Source organism: Dreissena polymorpha, chromosome 14 (assembly GCF_020536995.1).
Source record: "Dreissena polymorpha isolate Duluth1 chromosome 14, UMN_Dpol_1.0, whole genome shotgun sequence".
NCBI classification, from domain to species: Eukaryota; Metazoa; Mollusca; class Bivalvia; order Myida; family Dreissenidae; genus Dreissena; species Dreissena polymorpha.
Window position 1 is genome coordinate 59,747,034 of NC_068368.1, and position 19,998 is coordinate 59,767,031.

The 19,998-nt window shown below is 33.8% G+C and overlaps 2 protein-coding genes across 3 annotated transcripts in view; one reads left to right on the forward strand and one right to left on the reverse strand.

Moving 5' to 3' along the window:
• The window catches only part of LOC127857996 (uncharacterized), a 161,048-nt gene extending 148,876 nt beyond the window's left edge, over positions 1-12,172 (reverse strand). Inside the window, exon 1 of the mRNA XM_052394826.1 lies at positions 12,147-12,172. The gene's annotated coding sequence lies outside the window, so the exon portion shown is untranslated. The remainder of the gene's footprint in view (positions 1-12,146) is intronic.
• Positions 4-7,428, forward strand: LOC127857994 (uncharacterized). Of its 2 annotated transcripts, XM_052394823.1 has the most exons (3): positions 4-254; positions 1,393-1,524; positions 6,986-7,428. In XM_052394823.1, the coding sequence occupies exons 1-3, from the start codon at positions 28-30 to the stop codon at positions 7,029-7,031; spliced, it is 405 nt and encodes a 134-aa protein (XP_052250783.1). In that variant the 5' UTR covers positions 4-27; the 3' UTR covers positions 7,032-7,428. The 2 variants fall into 2 exon arrangements, with proteins under 2 accessions (XP_052250783.1, XP_052250781.1); XM_052394821.1 differs by lacking the exon at positions 6,986-7,428 and having other exon boundaries at positions 1,393-2,790.
• Positions 12,173-19,998: the final 7,826 nt, after the last annotated feature.

Genomic DNA, 19,998 nt, shown 5'->3' on the forward strand with positions numbered 1-19,998 from the left:
AAGACACTTCCATCCGCGTCTGATGGTATGAAAGAACTGCTTTTGAGTCAGGTTCAGAATGTTGGTAAACATCCTAAAGGAAGGCGCTGGCCAAAAGAAATAATAAATGTCTGTCTTCAGTTATATACAAGGAGTCCTGTTGGATATGGACTGCTGAGGAGTAGTGAAATGCTAGTCTTACCCTCGCCATCTCTGCTTGTGTTGTATAAGAGCCGAGTACAACATAAGATAGGTTTTGATGAGGAGATATTTAGGTAAGCCTTAGCGGCAAGTAATTTTTTTACATTTTTTTACAATTTATAGAATTCTTTTGATCCAGTTCTGAATTTGACATATTTGATATTTTCTGTGTTGACTGATTTGAGGATGGAGTTGTCATTGAGTATTCAAAACATAATAGCAGATGATAAAAAGTGGATGATAAAAAGGTCAAGTTAGTCTTATTAAAAAAATGTAATAAAACGATATATTTTTTCATAGCCGTAAGCTGATAAAACTTGTTTGCCTAAGTTTGACCTTGCTTAAAGGATCACATCTGTTAAGCAATCAGATGTCTAAAGCAGCCACCTTTTGGTAGTCAAGTTTGCTGTTTACTTATTAAATGCACCAATATCTGATGTCACCATGATTGGCAGCTTAAGACAGGTTTGGCTGTATTTAAACCAAAATATAAAGGCCTTTGCAAACAGTTTAGATGCAGATGGTGCACATTAAATTTATTGAGCTGCGTTGCACGAAAATGGGCCTTAAGACGATTGCGACCAGTTTTGATCCAGATCAGCCTGGACTTCCCAAACTGGTCGCAATCGCCTTAAGGCACATTTTTGTGCGATGCGGCTCAATTAATTTAATTGCTATGAAAATGTTTGGGCCAGACTGAGTAGCTAAAGTATATTTTTTACACTTAATACAAAATAAATGCCTGCATACATTTAAGTCTTCTAAACCAAATCTTTTTATGTTGACAAATATAAACCAGTCGTCAAAATTGCAAAATTATATGTTTCAAAAAGCACTTATTTCAATATTGCACATGAACTTGTAATGTCACAGCCATAAAAGGGGGTTAATAAAAATGTATTAAATCATTGAAAATGGTATTATCTTAATAAAGTATTAAAAAGTCTTGTAAATGAGTAAATAATTATTGAAAATGGGATTTAACTTTAATCAATAATTTATGATTAAGCTGCAAAAAATGTGGTGGCCACATTTTATCAAACGTGTAAATGAAACATCTTGAATATACACATGGTGTATGTATGAAAACAGGACAGCTTTAAATGAGAACATTCAGTCAGTCCCTTTGCTCCCTATGTTAAGCTGTTATAAATTGTTATATGCATATATTTCAATCATCTAAGTTTATGCTATTTTATATACTTTTTCCAGATGGATGCATGCCGAAGCATTGCGGCTAAACGTACCGCCTTATGGATGGAAAGGCGGTATAATTCTGGACGAAATGGCAATCCAGAAGGACCTCCAGATCCAGAAGAACGGAGATGTGGTTGAGCTTATCGGGTTGGTGGATGTAGGCGAAGAGGGGAATGTTATGAACACCCTTAGAATGGGTAGAAAAGAGAGACAATTAGGAACTCATGTCCTTCAATTCATATTTCTAGGACTTACAGGGTTCAGATTCCCCTTTGGACACTTTATAACCAACAACGTTGCGGCTTATGATATCCATACATTGTTTTGGGAAGCAGTTGTTTCCCTTTCAATGTATGGATTTTCAACTAGTTTCACGTTTATGGATGGAGCCCAAAGCAATAGAACATTCCAAAGTATCAACTTGGGGAAAAATCCACAGACAATGGTTGCACAGAGCCCAGAGGATCCCAAAAATTCAGTTATACTGATGATGGATGTTTCTCATGTTATTAAAAAGGTTAGGTACAATATAATGAAAAGTGGAATATCAAAGGGTTGTACAAGAAATCTTCTCCTACCTGATGAGTCCCCAATACAGTGGCAAATGTGGATAAATGCGTTTGAATGGGACCAGGAAAATGGGCTTAAACTGCACAGGAAGTTGACCAAAGAGCACATTTACCCATCAACGCAGTCTAAAATGCGGAATCACCTCGCAAATGAGGTCTTGAACAACGACATGATGTATTTAATGTGCCAATACCAAAGCAGTCTAGTGAATGGGAAAGTTTTAAATGGCATTGTTCAATTCTTGAAAAAAACATCGCAAATCATTGATTTATTCAATGACCGTGCACCAGTACAGTCCAGAGATGATAATAGACTTCAAATATTAAAAGAAATTGAGTATTGGTTCACAGATTGGAGCAATAGCATACAATCTGACAGTATAAGCTCTGTAGAAAAATCCTAGAAGCTGATGTCTCCACAGTGCTGAGATGACTTACATTCATGCTTGTTAGGCTTCTGTGAACTTTGCTATGCAGTTTTTTCGTGTAATGATTCAGCTTATATTACGCCAGCTTTAATAAATTCTGACATTGTGGAGAATCATTTCTGCCAGCAAAGATCTACATATAACGGGGCTAATACAAATCCTAATGCATTGCAATATCGGTAAAGCCAAAATTCTATCATTCTTGGACAGAATATTATTTCTAAAAAAAGTAATGCAGGAAAGGCAACACTTAAGCAGGCAGCACAATCATTTATGTTTCAACAAACAACTGGTAGAAGGAAAATGATCAGTACTTCTGACAGTAAACTTACTAAAATAAAAGTTTTGAGAATGTAAAAAACACATTTCTCATCAAATCAAACAGTTGTATGATAATGGACATATGGTAAAGTTAAATGAAGACCAAATTATTAAATTTAAAGTCACAGAGACAAGTACCAACAATTTATATGTGAGAGTACCTATCAGGTTTTTAATCAGAAGTACCAAATGTCTGTTTTACAAGATGTGATATGTTTATGTGTGCAAACAACAACATACTTGTGCCTTTCATTATGTGAAAAGTGCCAAACAAACGATATATATTCAACTACAACTACATTCGTGTCTCAACTATATTTGTGACTTGCTCAACCTTTGAACGTAAGAGTCATGTGGAATAAAAATACTAATGGTAATAATTTTTTCTTTAGTTTAATTATTATTGCTAAGCATCTGTTTGAATGAAATATGTACATTCAATGTATCTAAATTATAAAAAAAGCCTGTATTTTGTTTAAATACCAAAGAACATTTATCCAAACCCTTTGCATGCTGGGAAAATGTCTGCACCTGAAAAATGATGTCAGCTTTATTTCTTAAATTAACATTTTCTTAACTTCGTTCAAAAACATATCAGAATGTGGAATCTGATCTGGATACAGACTGTTTGTTTTAAACAGATTGAATCCAGATCAGATGCCACATTCGGATATGTCTGATCTAAAGCAAAATCCAAAGGGATTTAAGTACATTCACTTCCAAACAATGTAGCAATTTGCTTTAAACATTGCTTTTAAAAGGCCAAATAAATTGCTTGTTTCTGCTATTCCTACCGACCCTATTTTTTATTTGGCCAACGACCCTAAATTTGTTTTGTTTTTTTAATTAAGAATAAAATTTTATGAAATTTACATATTCTTTTACAGATATTATACGCTAGGTACCACATACAAGTATATAATTGATCTACTTTCTTTTGAAACTGAGCGGTGTATTGTTCATTACCACTCAGCAATGAATAGAGAGTGGATAAAGAATCCTTTGATTTTCCATTATTAACCCTTTGCATGCTGGGTAATCTGTCGTCTGCTAAAATGTCGTCTGCTGAATGTCTAAAATAAGCATTTTCTTAAAAAAAACAACAACAAAGAATACTATCAGAATAGCAAACAGTTTGGATCCTGATGAGACGCCACGTTTTGTGGCGTCTCATCTGGATCCAAACTGTTTGCAAAGGCCTTCAAAATTCGGTTCCAGCGCCTAAAGGGTTAAAAAAATAATAGTGTATCATATCTAGAGGGCATTATGTTTTTTTTCTGTGTTTATTGATTACAGAAAGTGTCTGTGAATATTCTAAACATTTCTTTAAAAATTCCCTACCTTTTTTTATTCAGAGCCGGTAGCGGAAACAAGCCTTTTTCTTTGACCTAAGTACCCCCCCCCTGCATCAATGTATTAAAAGACATACCTATCCAGTTTACAGCAGTGTGTATTAGGTTCTGGGTCCTTTGAAGGCTGCTGTAAATACATATCAATAGAAATAGGCTGAGGTAGACAATATCTTGGGTGAAAATGTTTGATCCCCAGGCCATCAACTGTTCTGACTCTGCCTATAGCCACGCCTAGTTGTCCAGCTTTGAAAATTTGACTGCAGTCAATCTCCACACTGGAAGTAGTAAACATAGATATATATGAATGTTTGTATCATGTAAATTATGTATCAAAAATCATTGCATCAAAAAGAATACTGTCAACATGTAAATTTTAAGCTATGAAGATCTACCGGTATGTGATGAAATCTTTATTTTTTAGGAGAATATGGTACAAATTTCAAGCAAAATACTATCATTTTTCTGCTAGAACAGCATTGAGCATTTCTATAATTTTCTTATATTAACAGAATAGGCCAAATTAATGACGGCATAGTTTTTATTCCATGCAGGAATTATATTTCCAACATATTTTTTTCAAAATCAACATGTGGAATCAAAAAAGTTATAATTTGTAAAATTAAAGTAGATCTTGTTACTTTATTATGCCCACGGTAGGGTGGCATATAGCAGTTGAACTGTCCATCAGTCAGTATGTCAGTATGTGTGTATGTCAGTCTGCCCATCCGTACCAAAAAAAACTTAAACGTTGGCCATAACTTTTGCATTATTGAAGATAGAAACTTGATATTTGGCATGCATGTGTATCTCATGAAGCTGCATATTTTGAGTGGTGGTGGAAGTTCAAGGTCAAGGTCATTCTTCAAGGTCAAAGGACAAAAAAATAAAATAATTCAAAGCAGCGTTCTCATGAAGCTGCGCATTTTGAGTGGACGAAGTTCAGGGTCAAGGTCATCCTTCAAGGTCAAAGGTCACCATACACTTTTATACTGGCCAGTAGCATTAGCAAGAGGGGAAACAACAAATAATAGTTTTGGTCTTTATGTACATGTACCTGTCTAGAGTCATCCCTTGTGCTTTATGAATCGTCAATGCATAAGCTAGCTTTAGAGGTATTTGCTCTCTTGTTGCTAGATTTCTCTTCAGCTTCGGAATGTACACTGCAATGATGATTAAGAAATACGATTTAGATACACGTTTGATCAATTAAATCAATTTGAAAGATTTTTCTTTTGAACATTTTATACAACACTATTAACTGTTTGATGTAATAAAAAAAAAAAAATTATATGATACATATGATTTTTTTAAATTAAACATGTGATAACATTTTTATTTTTAGTTGTTTTTCAAACTTTTAAACAACACTATAAACTGTTGATGTTTTATTAACAAATATTTATTTATAGTTTTTTTTTATATTTCAAGCGTTAATAAAAAAGTTATAATCACTATAATTTTAAGATGTACTAAATTATTGATATAGGCCTACTTGTGATTGGATGGATTGTCATTGTGGTATTGCAAAAAGATTCACCATGCCTATTTGCATAATGTTTTAATATTGAACATGAAAAAAACATACCGGAAAATTCCAACTTCTTAATGGTTGTTGTAATGTTAACTGATGGAAATTTGACAATAGGTCCATCTGAATCGAATCCAACAACAGTTCCGGTTAAACAATTTACCAGGCTCCTTGAAAGGTTCCGAAGAAGTATGACTGGTGATCCATCTTTAAGCCACAGTGTTGGCTGAGCGCATATATTCATTAAATGGCGTTTTTCCCCCTTGTCAACGGACTTAAACTCAGTGATATCCCCGCTGGCTTCCAATAATTTTCTTCTGTTATAAGTGTCAACAAGAAAATTGTTTGCAAAGAGCTTCACTGAGGAAGGGGAATCATATCCTGTTGATTTGCTAACAGTTTCTAAGAAATCAAGAGTAAACTCAGATACATTTCCTGTTGACACCTCATTTATAACCTTTGCAAAGTCCTCATTTATTTGCCTCATAATCTTGTTTAGAATAACTTTGTGGGGAATGGCATGCTTATATACTTGGCTCTCAAAACAAAACTCCCCAACGTCATTATTCTGTTTATTTGGCACTGGGGGGAGCTGGTGACAAAATGATTTGCATGCCCCCAAAATACTTTGTTGACCCCCTCACAATGGAACATATCTGCTCCAATTGGTCGAACATTTTTCTGGACAACATGGACACGTCATCAATGATTAAAACATCATTTTTGCAAATCTCAGCTAAATGTGTTCTCCTGCTTAGGACTTGTCATTATGATTTCAGCTGTGTGTTTGGCCTCATACCGCCCATCATGTAGGCCAAACCACCTGTGGATGGTGGTTGCTTTCAAATCTGCAGAAAATGCAGTAGAAGCGATGCCAGTGGTACTTGTCACTTGAACATGCTTTCCCCGAGCTTTCAGAGCTCGTGCTATTATGGTCAATAGAAAAGTCTTACCAGTTCCTGCCTGGCCTGTAACTTACACGTTATGTCCTTCCAGACACAGATCAAACGCTTTTTGATGTTCAATATCCATATTTATAGATATAAGTACTCATAAATACGACACTACATGTATATATTTTTTAAAACTACAAGTATTTAATACGTCGAACAAGATCGCGATTTTGAAACACCAATACTTTCTGCTACACGAATACAAACTCAAAGTATATCCCCACTACATGATTGTGTTACCAACACTTGTAATTACGAAGAGATACACACAAATCTCGATAGATTATAGACCAGTTTGAATGTTATTGTTATACACGTGTATTTGTTTATTTTTGGTTTTGTGCCCGGCATGGATTTCCCACGCTATCGTATAGCGTGAGGAAAAGGTTAACACTAGGATGAAGCCGGGAGCAAGTTAAATTCCTGTATGACTGACCAATCAGCGGTCTTGTTTCAGAATATTTCATACATACGGATCAAATCCAAGGTACTTCCGAATGTAAAACATATGGCGTCTGTTAATATTTCTCGGAGAGAGACAAACAAAAAACACCGAAATTTGATCGCAATGAAGTCGATTTGAATGAACTCTTTGGTATTCGTGGTTGCATATGCATGCATTATGTGACACGCCTCGTTGTTTTTAATAATGAATAGGACGCGAGCTTTCGAATAAGCGGAGAAAAGTCAAAAATATTGTTTGAAAGTCTGTAGAAGATTTATTCGGGTTGACAAACGGACTCGAAATATTGCTCGGTTTTCGACCGACTGTGAGTTAACGTCTGGACGGATATTTTTGAAGTTAACTTTTTTTGAAAGGTTGTCCAATTGCCCATAGGAGGATCAAGGGATGCTTTGGATTAAAGCTTTTTTTGACATTTTTGCGGCCCGCGAAGACAGGTCTATAATAAAGTCTAGTTAATGACCTTGTTATGATTCCAATATCAGAGGGTGGGGATTTTTTTTCGTGGCTCTTTGAAAAAAAAAATTCTCATTAAACATGATTTTATATATTATATTGAATATATTGGGCTCCTAAAAAAAAAAAAAATAATTTTTTTTTTACTATCCTGGGTACGTTACTTCCACCTGTGGTGAAGACTGCTTTTCAAGCAATATTTCGCTTTAGCGTCCTACGCAACAAACTCGACTTTGCGAAACCTGAATATGTACAATTCTCTGAATTGCCAAGTATTGCACAACACTATTAAACGATATACTTTAAGATAAAATAATAACATAACTTAAACGATACTTTTTGTTACGTTATATTTAAAGTGTAGAATAATAGACCAATAAAGCAGCCATGCAATCAATAACTAGAGAACACCTATTACTATAATTCATAATTGTTGAACAAATATTCGAAGCGTTTGCGAACGTACTAAATCATCACTTTTTACATTCGTATTTGTGATGTAATTTAACCCATTTATGCATAGTGGACCCTCCTGTCCTTGTAAATTAGATCAATGTATTTCCAAAATTAGGGATGTCAAGTATATTTATTTATATATTTAGAATATTTCTTACAGAAATTCTTTTAAGCAAACTGTGCAGACCCCAATGAGACGCCGCATCATGCGGCGTCATATCTGGGTCTACGCTGTTTGCCAAGGCCTTTTTTTTCTAGACGCTAGGCATACATGGATTAAAGGGACCTTTTCACAGATTTTGGCTTGTATTGAAGTTTGTCATGAAATGCTTTATATTGATAAATGCAAACATTGGATTTAAAAAAGCTCTATTAAAAACATGAAAAAAATTACTGAAAGAAATGAAACACAACTCAACTGGGCTCGAACCACTGACTCCTGGAGTAAAATAATAACTCTTCGGCCACTCGGCCATCCGTGCTCATACAATTAATGATGTATTTTATACTTTATATAAGAAATCCTCCAAGTGTCACAAAAAATAACGACAACAAATAAACTCTCTAAATCATTCAATCGTTTTGCGTTACAACGCTTTATAATTTTCATTTTGTTAATCGTCAAAAGATGCGTATAATTGATATGTATGAGCATGGTAAATGTGCAGGTTTACTGTTTTCTCGCAAATATCATAATAAAAACGAAAATTTGCGAATCTGAAGTTCTTTTTTTTATTGTGTCAATTTACCAAAACGTGAATAGGACCCTGTAATAGTATTCATAACATGTTGGACTTAAACCAATACAAAAAGACCTATATTTGTGTATAGAGACACGTGTCCTAGATCTGAAATAAACCGTGTTCATGCGTGTACAAAGATTCGAAGCGTTTGCGTAAGAACTAAATCATCACTTTTTACATTCGTATTTGTGATGCAAGTTAAGGCGCTTGTAAATGCTGTTCTATCATTTTGAGTATGTACCCGAATGAAGTCTAAAAAAACAACTGCTGTAGAACCTTATGCATCCTGGATAAGATTAAGGAAATTGCCTAATAAAGCATTTTATGTGTGGTTAGAAACTTTCGTTTATTTTTTTCTCCCTCACTTATGTGGACTTTTCTTTAAATCTAATGAGATTTTGAAATCCTCTTTAGGTGTTTATTTAAACACTTGCGAAATAACGTTCATCAGTGTAATGACCAACAAAACTGTTTACTTATGGTTTTCAAAATTAAGCAATAACTTTTTTTTTTAAAATTGAAAAGTCATTGTCAAATGTTTGTAATATAGTGGAGCTGAATTGTGGACTTCATATCACATAAATATATTTCTACAACTATGTTTTAAAGTAAAAAATTTGGTTACCATAGGTAAGCTTACACTTATATTTTTTTAACTATCCTTCTATACGCATTTCTTTACTTTACGTATTATACAATTCGTCGTAAAACTTAGCGAGACTTAAACACTGTTATCAGTTCAGATATTTATGTCAAACCTTCGACTCAAATTTACATTCCAAATAATGAAAGTTTTCATGACAGAAATTATTTTCTTATATGAATAATCATATATCAGAGACTACGATTGATAAAGGGTAACATTACTTCAAATTGATTACATCTTCAGTTGTGCGCTATGAATGGAACCCACCAAGAAATATTTCCTGTATTGCTCGATTCATATTTTTTAGGAGTTTGTCCCTTTTTCTGGACTGTTTATATGTAAATATTTTGCACAAATGGTATTTATCACATGCCATACCCTGTTCCCTATGTTATAGATCTATAACCATTACGAATATTTTTATTTTACACATGTGTTATAAGCGTTTTAATTGGCTTAGTTTTCGTTCGATTGACCAATCGCATCAATATTTTGCTGAAATGACGTTGCAATGTCAAATGACGTCACGAAATGCAACCGCATTCGGGATTTATCATGATGTTTGCGTAAATATGTATTTAATATGCTCATTTAAAAGCATGTGATAAAAAAGATCTGACACTCGTTGTCATTTCAAACCATATTTTGTAAAACTCGTCTAGGAAATTCGTTAGTAAGCTCGCCATAGGCTCGCTTACTAACAAAATTCCTGAACTCGTTTAATAAAATATGGTGTGGTATGACAACTCGTGCCAGATCCTATATTCATTTTGCAATAATAATTTGTCCAATAAGTTTTAATTCTGTGTATTTTTTAAGTTTAAAAATTCACCTTTCGAAAAGTAATCACGCGGATTCCTTTCCGAGGCTTTCAAAGAACTTCCGATAGAAGCAATTTTATTTGAATTCATTTACTGCTTGCTAAAGAAATAAAAACTATATATATGCCCTGGAAAATTATCTAACCCGCTTTAATCTGACCTGAAGTCACAAAAATTAATATTTGTTTGGCGTGTATAGCTTATCCCGCTGCAGTATTACTGTGCTTTAAAAAAATGTTTAACTCTTAAAACAATGTCTACTCAGGCTAACCGATTTCGTTGATAAAATATAGAGCATCAAGTTCAGGGAGTTTAACAGTAATAGTAAAGTAAGCCATATTTAAGAATGATGGTGTAACTAATACGACGTGATATCAGTGGCAATGTCTTTTTTGTGGCTGCATACCATTATTTATTTAAATTTGTCGTTTATCTGTTTTATAAAAATTTGATGTTTTGTGATCAAAACCCAATAAGCCCTCTTCTCCTCCCTTTCCGCCCTTGCGCCCAGCTGCACTACTTCCGCCTCCTCATCCGCCTTCGAATATAGAGGTCGCATCCTTGCCATTTGCAACGTTCTTACCATGGTTACCTCCCTGTCCACCGGAACCACCGCCTTTGTCGCCTTTGCCGCCACCACCACCTCCGCCGCCGTTTCTTCCACCTTTTCCACCTTGACCTCCCTTGTTACCTATGATTGAAACATGTAGTGACGTGTGTTCTTTTCGGAATATAAAATCTTCGCAACTAATCGCGAACATACCAACGTAAATTTTATTTTGTTATAATTTTACTGCAGTTTCCGCTACGATGAATTATGCATAGGTATTCAACCAGGAATTGTATAAGTAAATTTACGTGTTTTAACTGTCATGCAAAAACACAGTAGAATTGTGATTTCAGAGAATACTCTTTTTTTTATTATATCGCTATATAGGGCTATATAAACCTTATCACTCCCAAAGCGTTGCTTATGTTTACATCAAGGGAATTTCGTGAGAAAACGTTGTAGATAGCGATTGTATACACGTAATATTACACGTGCGGTATATGTTATTTTAAGGACGTAAGTTTGATAATAGCGTATGTCAAAACATGATGTTATTCAATGTCTTCATTGAAAAATTGGTACAAGTTTTCGAATGTTTAATTGTTTTATGTTACAAATCTCGCATACATAAGTTAATATCATAAGGAATGATTCCTGAAGGTAAGAATGTTGTATATTGAAATTTTAAAAAGAATGCCATTGGACAAGTCGGTGTATGCGGTCATACTGACAGAAAGACGGACACACGTCCATGTTGACTCCAGTATACCCCTTTTATTTTTTTAGCATGGTTATAATGAACAATACGTTTAATGAGAATTTCCAATACATGTACATGTATTTATGCTGCATATATGACGGACTGTAACATGACTCAAAACTATACGTATAACGACAACTTTAATTATTTAAAATGAAACTAAACAACATTTTTATAATAAAATTACACTTACTGGAGAAGTTGATATATGCAATTAAATCTATTTTTTAGTACAAGAACGTCGCGATTTCAATAAAGATTAATATAAACAAAAAAGATTATACAATTTAAATTATCGTTTTGGAATTATCGGGTTTATTCTATAATGTATTTGTTGTTTTGGATTGAACAAACAGAACCAATCAAATCGATATTCATGGCAAAGCAAATAATAATGAATGCATTACAATATTCGTTAAAATTGCTACTGAAATTTTACCTTGAGCGGAAAGGCATATTGAGGAAGATAGCAACACGAACACCAAAATGACCAGATACCTCATCTTCCCTTAGAACTGGGGCTTAAATGAGTGAATATCCGAGGTTACTTGTGACAAACTCAATGTTTAAAATCATGTTTTATACAAAAAAATATATTCGACTTTTGTACTATTTTAGTTGCATTATAGATATTCCAGAGTTAGTTTTAGCAAAATCCAATGAAATAAACTAGTAAGCTAAGATTTTCATTTCGACGACAAGGAAAATAAGGCAATGGCTTACCAAGTTGCTTATCTCTTAACTCGATCTGTAATCCGAAAGAATATGTAGATACAGTAAGACGTTTATATAGTGCCATAACGTGCAAAAAATAAACACTGGAAAAAAAGCATTCTGAATGACGACCAATTTTACATAACATTAGCATAAAAGGCAAAATTTCGTAACCGCGGATTTTTTGTTCACGATTTGTGGTTAAATTGACTTTTTTGTAGGGAGTGGTGTAGCCGCATTTCTAAAACAACAATGGTTTCAAAGTTTATTGGCAATCCGGCATTCTGCCCTTTGACAAGTTCATAAAATATGGCCAGAACAAAAATCATACAATAATAAAATTTAAGATGAGCAAATATGACAATCATAACAAAAACATGCGTGACTCTTAAATACAATTATGTTTGTTAGCATGCGATAATACAACAGCTAGACTATTTAAATTCTCACATCTAAATTTGAACGCTTCGACCAAATACTTTTGAGCTTAAGAACATTAGTACTTACGGTGGCATAGAGGTGACATTCACTCTTCTTTTTTTTAAATTGCACTCTTCTTTTTTCTATCTCGTGGCCTCGACTTAGTAACTCGAGCCACGACTTACTTACTCGTGGCCACGAGTTAACTATGTCGTGGCCTCGAGATATAAAACAGAGGAGTGTAAAACTAAATAAAAGAGGAGTGCAATTAAAACAAGAGCGCTGCAGTAACTAAAGGAGGGGTGCATAAAACAAAAGAGGAGAAATTGTGTGTACATGAACTTTTTTGGCAATAATGTGTATTGAGTTATTGTATTTATGTATTTATTGAGCATTACATATTTTGGGTATACATGTACATCGTAAAACCTGTTTAATTCAGGTTGCTGATTTCTTAACTGCGTTGGTTATATATATATATACATATATATATATATATATATATATATATATATATATATATATATATATATATATATATATATATATATATATATATATAAATTTACGTCTTGTTGTTTTATTCATAGTGTATGTTCTGTATGGATTTGGGTTTACGTATTTACGTTGAAAAAAAACACACAAAAAAGGAATATTATATATCAAATTAAAGTCATGTGGGTTAAAGTTAAATTGACATACCGGTAACAAACACTTTGATTTGTTGACTAACTATTGGCGACGAGTTAGCTAAGTCGTTCCCTCGAGATAGCTAAAACTATATCCTATTTTGTTTAATGCACCCTTCCTTTATTTACTTCACCGTTTTTTTTTCAATTGCACTCCACTTTTATTTAGTTTTGCACTCCTCTTTGTTCTATCTAGAGGCCTCGACTTAGTAACTTGAGGCCACGACATAGATAGCTCGTGGCCCCGAGTTACTAAGTCGAGGCCACGAGATAGAAAAAAAGTAATGTCCCAGGTTCGTAAATTACTCATCAGTTTGCAAAATAAGGCAACAAGTCTTTTTCTAGCATATAACAACTTTTATTCTTGATTAAATGTTCGTGTATATATTGTATTGTAAACGTATCTTATTCTTATGAGTATATAATTCTCCTTTAAGAAATTGAGACGAGAAATAATCAGTAAAGAAATAAACGAGATACTCCAACACAAAATATAATCCGTCCAGAAAAACAAATGTCCGTCTCAAGCACTTTCCCGTGAAGCCAGAAATTGGGAAGTATACTGTGCGCTACCACAAAGGCTCGGCTCGGCTCAGCTCGAATAGAGGTTTCAACACGGCCCGTTTTTTACAAAAATGGTAACCTTGGCGCTGACCCGCTTGTTTTAGGGAGTAAACAGCGTTATCCATCACTTTGACATAAACTCATAACCATAAAAAATATAACTATATACGAGTTATAACAATGTCTATCACTTTATGGTCGTTACATTATTTCTTACTATATAGGCTTATTTAACCTGTTTATATAAGCTTGTTTATATAAGCAGTTCGTGTATAATTAATACTTTATTGACCGCCAGATATGGTTGAATGTACGTCATTGTTCTCTTAAATGTATTTCCCCAGTGACCATGCATATCTAGTTATTAGGACAGTGATGACTAAACAGAAAAAGTGCCACAAAGTGAATGGAACCTATATGCCACCGTAAGTACTAGACATTGATATGTATATGCTTATGTTAGACCATGGTGTCCGGATATTATATTTTATACGTAAATCGTTATATAATGGACAACATAATGCAACATATTATTAAGCAAAAAACGATATGTGTTTCTTTGGTTGACTTGATTAACAACAAACACATTACTTAATGACAAAATTAAATATTATAATATACAAAGTAGGATCTATCACTAACACCACACCACAACAAATATCTTTAAAAACGCTCTTCGAAAAATCGATCTCGGGACCACGGCGGTCGCAAGAGAGACACCATATAAGCAACAAACTTGCTCTGAAATAAAAAGTATTGTTATTATTCAACGTTTTCGTCTAAACTATCGTTATAACTATCATATTTAAATATGACAATAAGTTATATTGGTTACGATGGATATCGTTTTGGTTATTACGAAATAATAATAAGAATAGTGTCTTTGCGACTCTCATTTAAGGAACGTATGTTCAAATAAATTCCAACTTACCGGTAATATTTGAATATATGTAAGATTGATTTTAAATTTAACCTGTACGAAACTACATAAAAAATAATTAACGGCTTAATGTTGGCTATTGCGGTAATAACCCATGGTTTGCAGTTTCGATAGTCAGGAATTAAATCACGAGTACGATAGATCGAGTTGATTGATTTCATCGGAAAGACAAACAACTAGTCGTTACTGAAATAATTAGTCGTACATTACTGTGATACAACCACCAATGTATATAACTATTTTGTAGTTCCAATAACAATTACTTGAGTTATTTAAAATGTTAATGGTAGTCGAAAGTTAAACATAAATAGCTGAACTAATAAGTTGAAATCTCGTAATCATTGGTGACAAATTGTATGTCCCTTAAAGAGTTTTTTAAGTTTTGATAAATAGGGAAAATTAAAAACAATGTAATACTTTCAAATTTTCGTTATAGTATGCTTTGCCAGGAAACAGTAATACTTAACATCACCCATGCTCTTAAATATCAATAATATGCATATGTTGACGATTGTAAAGACTGAAAATTATAAAGCATTAAAACGCGAAACGATTGTTTAATTTGGAAAGGTTTGTTGTTATCGTTATTTCTTGTGACATTACGAGGATTGCTTATATAACGAATACAATTTTCATAGTGTTAAGGCAGCACTTATGGTCGAGTGATGTTTCAGCTGCCAAATTTTAAGCTTCGAGACTAGGTGTGGATGTTGTTCTTTCTTCTTTAATTTAATTTTAGTTTTATACTGAAACTCTATAGGTCTGATGTCTATATTTATCAATTTACTGCATTTAATTGCAAACTTAAAAACATGCCAAATTCTTTGAAAAGTCCCTTTAAAGCAGACCTATCGAAGAATAGTTTTAAAAAATAAATGTGCGATTTTCTTATTATATAACCAATTGTAAACACAGTGTTCCTTACAAAACATAGTAGAAGCCACCTGTTTATGCAAAGTCTACAATTTTGCTCGACTTAATTCAACACATTTTACAAATTTCAAAAATAGTAATTTTGTTAAATGTGTTAAACATCAGTAATCAGTAGAAATCGTTGATTGCATTGATTGATGAAATTTCGAAACTGTTTTAATAAACGCGTGACGAAGATTTCAAAATCTCAATATACTTAAACACGAGTTGACAAACGTGCGTAAGAAATTTGTTTCTAACCACAAATGTCAACCGACGAATGATAGATTAGGCAACTTTGTAATGTTGCCAATGGTGCATTTTGTAAAACGGCCGTTTTTTGTAAAAAAATGAACATTACGCAATTTAACTTGTTTTTCATGCCATCTCGTCTGAAATTACATTCAATTCATAATTATGTACATACTTGCATGGTCATTAACATCTATACATAATTAAACATATTTATCTTTTGCCAAGTGTGTGATTCAGAACAAAGTTCTGCATTATAAAACGAGAGAACAGTAGTCAAAGGGGAAACGTCGCAAAAATATAAACTTAAAATATTAGCTTAAAAATTATATTTATAATATACTATTCTGTATATTTGTCCAAATGCGCTTCGTAGAGAAACATGCACGAACTAAATGACATAAAATATAAAACACAATTAAATCTTTAATACAATACAAATAAAGTCGTCAAAATGTTTAGCCCACTGCAACAACAAGCAAATGCTCCTTGTACATGAAGTTATTGATTTGCAGGGGTGTTCCGATCGGTTGAGTATTTTAACACACTAATAATTTCAACCTATCACGCGATTGGTTTGATTGAATTGAGACAGCAGTGGTAAATTGGAACAATGAACAGAACAACAAAATGTTGAAAAACAACAAAGTTTCTTTTTAATTAGAAAATAGGTTAACATCCTTTTTTGATAGTGATAGTATTTACATGTTAATCGTGTACAAAAAAAATATTTTCCGTTGATGGCTTTCGCCATGCAGCTGTCATTGATGTTGAACAGGAAAAGATCCTGTGCCCCCCCCCCCCAACGCCCCCCCCCCCCAACCTACGTTTAAATGGAGAACGGGATCATGTTAAAATTCGTGTTTATATATTCTGGTCGATTAACGCGTCTATGATTTATCCAACAACAAAAAAACAGAATGAAAATATTCCACACAGTCATCCACGCGGGTGGCATTTCAACAGAGCGCCGATTTTCTTATGTACCATAGCTATACCGGGACTCTAACCGCATTCATTAAAATGAAAGAAAAGAAAATTGTATGAAAAAGTTCACGCTTTCTGCGCAGGTTGAGGGTGTTGACATATTTATTTTCTCTTCTTTTTTCGCATATTTCTAAATATTGTGGTATTCTGCATTGATCATTAAAGTTTAAATACAATTCACCGTACAACTTTTTTTTTGACATTTTCAGTTTTGAACCCTTCCTCCATTTTTTGTGAACCATTTATTTACAAAATTAACTCTCATTCATACAAATGTTGAACAAACAACACTTTCAAGTGTTTGTAAAATATGCATGCCCACAGATGGGCTGTCAGTTGTAGTGGCAGCCATTGTGTGAATAGGTTTTTTGTCACTGTGACCTTTACCTTTAACCTTGTGACCTGAAAATTAATAGGGGTCATCTGCCAGTCATGATCAATGTTACTATGAAGTTTCATGATCCTAGGCTTAAGCATTCTTGAATTATCATCCGGAAACCATAGTACTGTTTTGAGTCACTGTGACCTTGACCTTTGACCTAGACGAATCGACCGACATGTGCAAAACAATATACCCCCTCTTCTTCGAAGGGGGACGTAACAATTAACAAACAAGTGATGTCATCATCCTTCGAAAACGAGAAAAATTGCAATCTCTAGTCATGAGTCTTTTTTTTTTAAATTAAATTGTCAAACAAGAGCTGTCACCATAGGATGACATATGCCGCCTATAAACGCTTTGATAGAAGTTAAAGCACTTTTCGGAACCTAAACGCAGATTTCGAAACCTCAACGCGGACTCTGCGTTCAAGGTCAAGGTAACAGGGGTCAAAACATTTGTGCGTATGGAAAGGCCTGTGTCCATATAAACATGCATACCAAATATGAAGGTTATATCTCAAGGGACATTGAAGTTATGAGCATTTTTCGAAACCTAAACGCAGATTTTGAAACCTAAACGCAGACCCTTAGTTCAAGGTCAAGGTCACAGGGGTCAAAATGTATGTGCGTATGGAAAGGCCTTGTCCATTTAAACATGCATAACAAATATGAAGGCTTTATCTCAAGGGACATAGAAGTTATTAGCATTTTTCGAAACCTAAACGCAAAGTATGACGGAAAGACGGACAGACGGGCAGTCCGATCACTATATGCCCTCTTTTCTAAGAAAGGGGGCATACAAAAACACGGCAAAAGGAAATTACAATCTTCGAACATAGAAATCATCTACAATGTATGCATGAATGAAAAATAAAGAAAACAAGAGCTGTCAGAGGACAGCGTGCTCAACTATTCGAGTGCTTGACAGTATAACATAAGCCATAATGGGGAAATTGTTCAAATTATTCAATAAGGTTAAGGTTATAGTTCAGGTATATTTTCAACAATGTATTGAACATTTGTAAAGACATAAAACAAACTAATAAGATTTTTTTTTCAAGTTTGATAGCAATAGCTTGGGTTGGATGTTTGGATGGTCCTTAAAAATAAAGTAAATAAATATTTATTTATTTTTAACAATGCTTCAAATAATTTTTTTTGGGGGGGTGGGTGGGTAGGGGGGTGAGCGGGGGTATAATTTGGGGTGTGGTTATTTATAAGACACTCTTTCAAAAATATAAAAGGGGGTGGCGGGGGATGCAGGGATTCTGGGTTGGGGCCTGGGGTATTGTTGTGTTTGGGTGGAGTCCATTGTTGTATTGAGGTATGTGTTGTGTTGTCAAATTATGAATAAAATAATATCATGCATAAAGAATTTATGGCAATTTAACTAAAATTTATTCGTGTGACCTTAAGAGTCAATGTCAGTCAAAGGTCAAGATACAATTTAACTTGCCCGGTACCGTACCCTAATGGTAGTAAGAAAATATTTGAAGTTTGAAAGCAATAGCTTTGATAATTTAGAAGTCAAGTGGATCTAAACACAAAATTTAAGAAAATATTCAGTTACTAAGACATAAAATTGCCATAATTCTAACAAAATGCTTGATACAGTTGTCTGCTCTTGTTTATAGATTGGGGTCATGTTGGTAAAAAAATTTGCAAAATATAAAAGCAATATGTCAACGGATATCGAAAATATTTGTGGTGGTACGCAAACTTTAACATAGATTTATCAATAATATGCATATTCTAAATGAAAAAAGGGCCATAATTCTTACACAAGGCTTGTGTACAGTTGAATGCTCTTGTTTATAGATTGGGGTCATGTTGGTTAAGAAGTTTGCAAAATATGAAAGCAATAGGTAAAGGGACATTGACAATAGTTGAGGTGGTACGCAAAATTTAACATAGATTTATCAATAGTATGCATATTCTAAGTAAAAAAGGGCCATAATTCTTACAAAATGCTTGATACAGTTGACTGCTCTTGTTTAAAGTTTGGGAACATGTTGGTTAAGAAGTATGCAAAATATTAAAGCAATATGTTAAGGGACATAGGAAATATGTGGGGTGGTACGCACACTTTAACATTAATAATATGCATATTCTTAGTGAAAAAAGGGCCATAATTCATACAAAATGTTTTATACGGTTGTCTGCTCTTGTTTAAAGGTTGGGGTCATGTTGGTAAAGAAGTATGCAAAATATTAAAGCAATATGTCGAGGGACATAGGAAATATTTGTGGTGGTACGCAGACTTGAACATTAATAATATGCATAATCTAAGTTAACAAAGGGCCATATTTCTTACGAAATACTTGGTACAGTTGTCTGCTCTTGTTTATACGTGGGGGACATGTTGGTTAAGAAGTATGCAAAATATTTAAGCAATATGTCAAGGCACATAGGAAAAATTTGGGTGGTACGCAAACTTCAACATTTGCACGCTCGCGCTCACGCCGACGCCGGGTGAGTAGGATAGCTCAACTATATATATTTCATATATAATAGGCTTTATAATAATAAGCTAAAAATGGGGGTCACCAGTGAAAACGAAAAGTTCCCGCTTTACAATCAAGGTTACCCCCCCCCCCTTTCCAGAAACGCCATACTGAATATGAGATTTTGATATGTGAGCATAAAGATGAGCTAAATGTTCAACAATTATTATAAATAGATAAAAAAAGGAAAAGCCTTTAATAAACTCATGAAC

Bases quoted from the DNA above. Each gene is read 5' to 3' on its own strand.
- LOC127857994 (XM_052394821.1), top strand. From the start codon at position 28: ATGAAAGAACTGCTTTTGAGTCAGGTTCAGAATGTTGGTAAACATCCT. The intron at 255-1,392 runs GTAAGCCTTAGC...TACTTTTTCCAG, and splicing joins TTTGATGAGGAGATATTTAG to ATGGATGCATGCCGAAGCAT.